General features: G+C 38.3%; 1 protein-coding gene across 1 annotated transcript in view; it reads left to right on the plus strand.

The window, feature by feature from the left end:
• LOC308185289 (uncharacterized protein) overlaps positions 1 to 5,237 on the plus strand; it is a 77,622-nt gene extending 72,385 nt beyond the window's left edge. Inside the window, exons 5-7 of the mRNA XM_080573206.1 lie at positions 1,512 to 1,657; positions 4,164 to 4,287; positions 4,972 to 5,237. Coding sequence (XP_080429332.1) covers positions 1,512 to 1,607 — 96 coding nt within the window. The 3' untranslated portion in view covers positions 1,608 to 1,657; positions 4,164 to 4,287; positions 4,972 to 5,237. The remainder of the gene's footprint in view (positions 1 to 1,511; positions 1,658 to 4,163; positions 4,288 to 4,971) is intronic.
• Positions 5,238 to 8,915: the final 3,678 nt, after the last annotated feature.

Consider the following 8,915-nt stretch of genomic DNA (forward strand, 5'->3'; position numbering starts at 1 on the left):
AATCTACATCCTAAATTAAAGCCAAACTCACCCTGCCCTAGAAGCATAAGGAAGCTTAAACATATCGACTCCAAACAGCAGCAGTTCCATCAAATTCTTTTGATATTTGACAGATGAAACAGATTTAAGTTGTTATGCTTCACTTTTTTTTTTTTTTTTTTTTGAGTAGTGGCAGTTGAATAGTGATAAATCAGCTTTCTGTTATGAACAAATGGTGGAAGGATTAACCTGAAATTATTAGCTAATAAGTGCATTCAGATTTTCGTGTGTGTGTGTGTGTGTCTAAATCTAATCAGAAATGAGTAAAGCATGCAGATTTCTTCAGTATATAAAAGGAAATGTATTTAGGTATGAAAGCACACTACTGGGTGAGTTTGCCTTTGATCATTTAATTGCATATTGCCTGTCCACCCAGTCTAGCATATTACATTATATACAGTTGAATTAATTAACATTGCTAAATACCATTAGGATTGTAGTTGATCAAATAGTATGTCAAAATAATGTAACCATTAAGTAGCAACTGCTTTTGTGTTTTAAATTAATGTTCTATTGCATTGTGTTTCAGCCAGAAGAGTGTTTTATAACCTATTTTCCACAGCAATTCATGTGCTTTGGTATTTGGGGTTTGTAATCAGTCACCTCAAAAATTGACTGAACTAAGGGTGTGATTTCATGATACATCTAATTCGGTCTAAGACCACACCAAAGCAGCAGACCAGCACTTGCTGCCAATTCCCCATTCCTGTCCACGCTCTTTGTTGACACCAGAGCTAATAAAGCTGGATCAGGTCTTTGATCTGGCTAAGAATAGATCATTCTTACCTCAAAGACAATTTTCATTTGGATTGAAGGATTTTGTGCATTTACACTGATCAAGAAACTGACCTGTTTTAAGAATAATCAAGTTCCTGAAGGCAATACTTGTTTTCTTTCCATAACTCCTCTGCTAATGCAGGATGTCATTTCTATGGATGCAGAGGAATAAAATACATGTACAAATTAATAAGGCTTTCACATTTTTTCTTCATCTTTGTTCACAAAATTCCATTATTTGGGTCATCTCCAGATTTGAAGGCTCAGGAGCAGACATGAAGCTTAAAAACTGAGTATTTTCACATTTACATTTCTTTGCTACATGTATGTAAAATAAACACAAATATTGTATTATATACTGAATTTTGAGTTCCATTCCATGTTCTGAAAGTGATTTATGCATTAGCCAACAATCTTAATTCCTTGTTGAATGCCCTAACTTGTAGTCTACAGAGTTACTCTTTCTTCAGTTCTTTTTATGGCCTCACAAATCTAACATGTCTCTGTGCAGTGGACTAGTCTCAGCAGGTGGTGTGGAAAATACTGCCACTTGATCAACTAATATATTAGTCTCTATGACATGTCTCTGAACTCTTTCAGACTGAGAGAGGTATAAAATCTCAGTCTTCCTTGTCCTGGGTAAGTTCTGAAAGCATCCCCTTTGCCAGTTTTTCATTGTTTTTTCCTGGTCTTAGATATCTACTAAGGTGAAGACAAATTTGGACGTTTGCAGAAACAATCATCTGGGGAATTTTTCAGTCAAGCTACAAGATGCCTTCAGCATTTGGTAGATATTAAGGAAGATCATGATTGTTTTTAACAGTCAGCATTTTCTATCTTGGTACGTAAGACTTCTTTTTGGTGTTCACGGTTCATTTACCTGAAATTAAAGGGTAAAGTTAGGATGCTCAATTTAATCACATTACCCTCTAGGTAGTCAGGTAGTTGTATTATCAGGCACATATGCAGGAGAAAAATAGTCAGAGACCATCCGAAATAAGTAGAGAAACTCTGGAGAAATGTATGCAAAGAGATATTTGAATGAGGAACCAATTGGAAATGGTCACTACTGGAAATGTAAAATAACAGTTTTATATTTTTTAAGTGTTATGTTCTTGGGTGTGTGAAAAGGAGAGTGAGGGAACTAGACCAGTGTAGGAGTGAGCAGAAGCTTTAACAAGGGAAGGGAAAGGCTGACCTAGTTTTAGGTTTGGACAGTTCATTTGAGGATTGGACTTGAGGGTGGAAAGAAGAAAGAATGACAGAAAGAAAGCTGCAGGTATGTCTAAAGGTTTTGAAAGAAAAATCATGGAAGAGAAGTCTTGTGTGAAGAAATAATTTCAGGAGAGTTTTTTACAGCTTTATGTGAAGTACAGTGGATAGCTGTTATCTAACAGGAAGTGGGAAGGAATGTGACCGAAACAAAAAAATGAATTACAGAAAATGACAGATCATCACAGGAGCTGGAGTAACATGTCATATTTAGGAACAGACAGGAGAAAAGCCTGCATGGAGGTGATATGCTGGGCAATGAGGAAGTACTTGGTATTACTAATAACTTAGTGTAGTCAATTATGGCTTTTCTGTTGTTGTCTGGCAGGGTGAATTCTCTTCTGAGGTTGTTAATTTTGCTTTATAAGCACAACTAGCAATTGACTTGAATAATGGTAAAGACAATTATTGTTCCTATTCCACTACACCAAATCTTCTGATGTGGTGTAACCTTACAAATAGTTGAAGCAGCATTTCACATGCTTGAGAGATCAGAAATTTTCAGAGGGATGACAGAAATTTTCCAAAACAGGCCTGTTTGTGATGGCATAGAAATGTTCTTGATAACAGAACCACCAGGAAAGAAGACGCCCCTTCACTTCTTCATATCTCTTGTCCTCTGAAGTGCCTCTGTCCCCTTAAGTGTGCCAAATGCCCAGTATAGCAACTTAACAACAGTCGCTTTACCTGATCCAATGCAGAATCCTATGGTAGGGAGATGGGAACAAACCACTGAAGATAATGGTCTGGGAGGAAGCTCTTCTTAATGATTAAAAAGTAGTGCCAGATGTTGCTTGTGGAAATAATGAAACTAACAGTTGCCATATGACAAGTGCACTGGTACTTGAAAAAAATGCAACAAGCCCTGTGGTAAAATCTTAGCTCTGACCCCTTCCAAAGGTGACATCCCACACCTAACAAATCTCAAACTGTTGAGTAAGACATTTTTACTAATTCAGCAGTTAAACACAGATAATTGTGATGAATTTTCTTTTTCTTTCTTGTTTGCTTTTGTTTTAGCACTCTGTGAGGTATTTGGACTTAATCATTCGATCTTTTGAGGTCATTGCTGATGGAGGGGAAAAAAAATATATCAAAAAACAATACTAATTCTTGGAACTGATTTTAACCATGCATCAGAAAACCCTCATCATCCTAGTCATCAACCTGTAACATTCATTTGTTCTCTAATCTCTTTCATAGAGAGAAAGTCTGACCTTGCTTTTCACTTTCCACAAGAGAACTCGTTCTAAAATACCTATTTAGAGATGATTCTACACACAAACTTTTAATCATCTGATATTGTTTACCTGCTCACACATGAATAACTTAATGAGATCTCTTTTCCAGTGTTCAGTTTTCCTTGTAATTTTAAATATATATAAATTAACTTTAGTGCATTCTGATTCTTTCTAAGTCTTGTCACTGTGTGTTCCAGAATCACGTTTACTCACTGTTAGAAGGTGACACAAGGATGAAAAACATTAATCAAATTCACAAATTTATAGAGACTCCTTTTTCTCCTTTTTTAATATAAGTATAGAATTAGACAAATAAATCTCACAATCAGATTTTTGTTTTTGTTGTTGTTTGTGTTTTGTTTTGTTTTGTTTTGTTTTTGGTCCCATTAGCCTGTACATTTAGAGGCAGGCATAAGTGTAATTCTGCTGCTGATACATTTCTAGTTACTACTAGGTTTGCAATTCAATTACCCAAAAAGCCTCAAGTACCATTGATTATTCATGGGATTCTTGGGTTGGGCTGGCTACAAAACTACTTATTAATCTATTGAGTGCCCCTAGGCATCCAGTATGCATCTAGCATATCAACATGGAATGTAAAAGGCAATGTCTGGTCAAATGGCTGGAGTAAGGACAGGCCTACAGCCAGGTGGTTGGTACTCCCCAGCACAACAGTATAATTCAAAACCAGGTAGCCACGGGCTTTATGAGAACAAAATGCTCAAGGTGTTAGGTTACCCAAGCCAGGTAACTTGTTAGGCAATCACATATCTCTTGGTGCCATTTTAAGAAAAGGAAGGTAAACAGCATATTTTTCCCCCCATTTTTTCACAGCTTTCATCTACTGCACTGAAACAAATGCTTGTTTGATTAAACCTACCTGTGCAGGAGAAGAATTTTCCAGAGCATGACACAGAGACATGACTTAAGCTGCCTGTAGATGGTCCAAGAAATCCTAGTAAGTATCAAGCCCTTGCTTGAAGATCAGGCCATACCATCTCTTATTAACAAAGGTTTTTGGTTTAGCTATTAGAGTCACTGAGTAACAGTGATGATAAAAGAAGGATCTTCAGTTTATTGCACCATTGAAGTACCTAGGCTGATAAAGTCCATCACTTTCATATTCATGGGCCACATAAGTTACTTCCACACATTTTATTGCCATAATTAACTTTGCTCGTTGCTGTTTCTGAGGCGATATCAAGTTAATTCAACAACTTCTTGCAGTTATTACCCTTTCTAACCTAACTTGTGTGTTGCCTAGCACTCACGTATGTACTGGTGATAAACCAGTACTAAATCTGTAGCTGCAATGAACTAATGTTCAAACAGACTAATCACAGCTAATGAAACAATTCTGCTTGTCATTATCTGCCTCTGATATGATTCCATTGCAGTTGACAGACATGGAAATAAAAATCTGCATTCCTCTTTCACTTGATCATTCTCTCCTGGTTCAGTCTTATCAGAGGTTGCTTCAGGCAAGCATCTTATTACTTCTCCATACTTCACATACTTCTGCGCATACTCTATTTTCCTGTGCAAGAAATTAAGGGTTTGCCTTTGCAGTTTTTATTACACGAATGACAAAGTCCTTGCAGGCTGGTGCAATCTCCACATAGACCTTTTTTTTTTTTTACAGAACACTGAAGATATATTGATAAGTCAACAAGTTAGTACTGAACAAGCTTTGCAAAAACATCTAGAGAAACTTGCACAATGGTAACTTCACAATGTCTGAATTAAATTAATATTTACAAGTGCATCATTTTGGGGGATTTTGTATATACTTGAATCTCTCTCCTGAGCAGGATGTTAATAAAAATAAAGCAAATGAAAATACTGATGGACATTTTTTTTTCTTTTTTCACCAGGCCTTTCTTTTTCGAAGTGTGTTTTTTGTGTGCATAAGTAGACTTGTACACACATACAAGTATTTCTCCACTGTGTATATATTTCAATATATAACGGAGAGGGAGAGACAAGGATGAGGAAGAGAGAAACGTAAGAGAAGGGAGAAAATGTTCTATGGAATTCCAGAACTTTTCTAATAAATACCTCATTTTCATATGTTAATGCTTATGTATTTCTTTAGGCAGGATGATCAAACTGGTACTTAAGTGTGCTTAATAGGTTGATGGTATAGTATTACTGTTGCAGATCGTAACAAAGTGAAACTATTAGTGAAATCTCTATAAGATCTACATGTATACCATTACAAAATCTCACAGGCTAAGGAACATTTTTTTTTAGTGTTTTTGCATCCAAAATAAAAAACTGTAATTTTTACACTTACTTCTTATAGTTTTTGATGGTTACATTACCAAAGTATCTTGAGAACTTTTTCTGATAAAGTTGAAGCCAGAATATAATCAATGTGAACACTGCAGGAAAGGTAATTTAACAAAACAACCCATTGTTTTCTTGCCTGGTCTTTTCCTACACAGGATTCCCTGAGCCCATGGGAAAAGTAATTCTTAAACTAGGAAGCCAGTAACATCACTCTTAGGAAAATGCAATAACATTTTGACATCCAGTCACATGGTGTCTTGTTAGAAAAATGTAAACTGAATAGCATATGCAGACAAAAAAATATGTACATTTTCAATGTGAAGGAAGGGAAAAGTAGGACTAGTGAAATAGGCTTTGTGTAAAAAATAGTAAAGAGAGTACACTTCTGGTTGGGCTATACAGGTTCCCTTCAAACTCAGCAACATTCTCCTTAAGAGACAGAGCTTGGGAAATGCCTTGCAATCAACCCTGAAAATACTCAAGTACTATAACAAGATGTTATTGAGAAAAAAAAAAAAAAGAAAAACAAAGAATCAGGGCTGTTTTGCCCAATTGGGATGGAAATCTGGGTGCTAAGCATTCTCTTCTGATTAAACCCATTGCTTACATACAATGGACCTACTTACACGCTTAATGATATGCCTGTGTTTAAGTGCCATGTTCAAGCAGAGCCAAAATGTAAAGCACCTGAGAGAATGGAGCTGTAAGACAACACTCCCTGTGTACCTGTGAGATTTAGGTGACACTTGTGCAATTAAAGCAGGATTGGTAGCTCCAAGAAGAGTAAAATTCAAACAAAGAGAAATACACATGCACAGAATAAAAAAGTGTTCCAAATAACTAGCTATTCATAAAGATCTGATAAATACAATTAGCATATTTCCATCATTGATTTCTAAAAGTCTAGTAACGCTCATGTTAACTGCAATCAAGATTTATCAGTTATGTAAATGCTACTGGAAGGCCAGCTAGGGAGTCAAAAGCCATTATTGAGAGTTAAAGTTATGTTTCATAAGTCTGTAAGTAGCTATGCTAATAGTATTAACTTCTGATCTACAGATATTCACTAATACTTAAATTAAGTCTTTGTAAGGAACCTAGGTAGGTATTGGAAACTTTTGAAATGGCAGATGAGTGCTACTCAGACTGAATATTAACAGTGCCTTGTAAATGGTAGGCCATTTCCAAAATCCAAAGCAGAAATAGTCTCTAAGAGTCTAACAGAGAAGGAATTTCTAATGAATGACCTAGTTTAGGCAAACTGATGTCTATTTTGCTACTGAATAGGATTTCATAGAATCATAGAATCATAGAATATCCCGAGTTGGAAGGGACCCATAAGGATCATTAAGTCCAACTCCTGGCACCACACAGATCTGCCCAAAAGTTTAGACCATGTGACTAAGTGCGTTGTCATGTTTACTTTAGAGGAACTCCTAAGTTTCAGATGATAGGTACAGTTTTAACAGTGTGCATCTGGCTAAAGTCTTAAGTTCTGATATCAAAATCATAGACTGATAGAATGGCTTGGGTTGGAAGGCATCTTAAAGATCATCTAGTTCCAACCCCCCTGCCATAGTCAGGGACACCACCCACTAGATCAGGTTGCTCAGGGCCTCCTCTAAGCTGGTCTTGAACACCTCCAGGGTTGGGGCATCCACAACCTCCGTGGGCAACCTGTTCCAGTGCCTCACCACCCACTGAGTGAAGAATTTCCTCCTAACCTCTAAACTAAATCTCCCCTCTTCTAGTTTAAAACCATTCCCCCTTGTCCTGTCAATATCTGATTGAGCAAATGGTTGCTCTCCAACTTTTTTATAAGTCCCTTTCAAGTACTGAAAGGTTGCAATGAGGTCACCCCAGAGCCTTCTCTTCTTTAGGCTGAACAGCCCCAGATCTATCAGCCTTTCTTCATAGGAGAGCCTATGATCATCTTTGTAGCCCTCCTCTGGACCCACTCTAACAGCTCCACATCCTTCTTGTGCTGGGGGCTCCAGACCTGGATGCAGTACTCCAAGTGGGGCTTCACAAGGGCAGAGTAGAAGGGGACAATCACCTCTCCCAACATCCTGGCAACTCCTTTTTTAATGTAGTCCAAGATGCTGTTGGCCTTCTGGGCTGCAAGCGCACACTGCTGGCTCACGTCAAGCTTTGTCCATGTCATCAGAACCCCCATGTCTTCCTCTGCAGGGCTGCTCTCAATGAGTTCTTCTCCCATTCTGTATTCATGTCCGGGATTGTCCTGGCCCAGGTGCAGCACCCTGCACTTAGACTTTTTGAACCTTATTAGGTTCACGTGGGCCCACTTCTCAAGCTTGTCCAGGTCCCTTTGGATGGCTTCCCTTCCTTCTGTTGTATCAACCACACCACTCAGCTTGGTGTCATCTGAAAATCTGCTGAGGGTGCACTCGATCCCACTGTCTATGCCGTTGATAAATATATAGAACAATATCAGTCCGAGGACAGAACCCTGAGGTACACCACCCATCACCAGCCTCCACTTGGACATAGAGTCATTGACCACCACTTTCTGGGTGAGACCTTCAAGCCAATTCCTTATCCAATTGAATGGTCCACCCGTCAAATCAATAGCTCTCCAGTTTGGAGGCCAGAATGTCATGTGGGACCATGTCAAAGGCCTTGCAGAAGTCCAAGTAGATGACATTGATTGTTGTTCCCTCATCAACTGATGTAGTCACTCCACCACAGAAAGCCACCAGAATGGTCAGGCATGATTTGTCCTTAGTGAAGCCATGCTGGCTGTCTTGTATCACCTCTTTGACTTGCATGTGCCTCGACATTGCTTCCAGGAGGATCTTTTCCATGATATTGCCAGGCACAGAGTTGAGGCACACTAGTCTGTGTCCCCAGGTCCTCATTTCTACCTTTTTTAAAAATGGGAGTGATGTTTCTCTTTTTCCAGCCACCAGAGACTTCACCTGACTGTCAGAACTTTTCAAATATGATGGAGAGAGGGTTGGCAACTACATCAACCAATTCCTTCAGGATCCTGGGATGCATGTCATCAGGCCCCATAGACTTGTACATGTTTAGTTTCATCAGGTGGTCTCAAACCTGATCTTCACTAATGTGTTAGAGATCTCTCAAAGCTAAGTCAGGATTTAAAATTATAAGAAGAAAAATACTTTGGAGTGGAAACATTGACATTTTCAGGACCATCAGGACTTGAATATTGTGGCAGGAGATTAATCACCCAAAATGGCAGAATCAGCAGTGTCTATTGCTTCTCTGTTAAGCCAGTGCTCTCTGATTCCCTTATCTCATGAGCACTGC

Source organism: Anser brachyrhynchus (assembly GCF_964034855.1).
Source record: "Anser brachyrhynchus genome assembly, chromosome: Z".
Lineage (NCBI taxonomy): Eukaryota > Metazoa > Chordata > Aves > Anseriformes > Anatidae > Anser > Anser brachyrhynchus.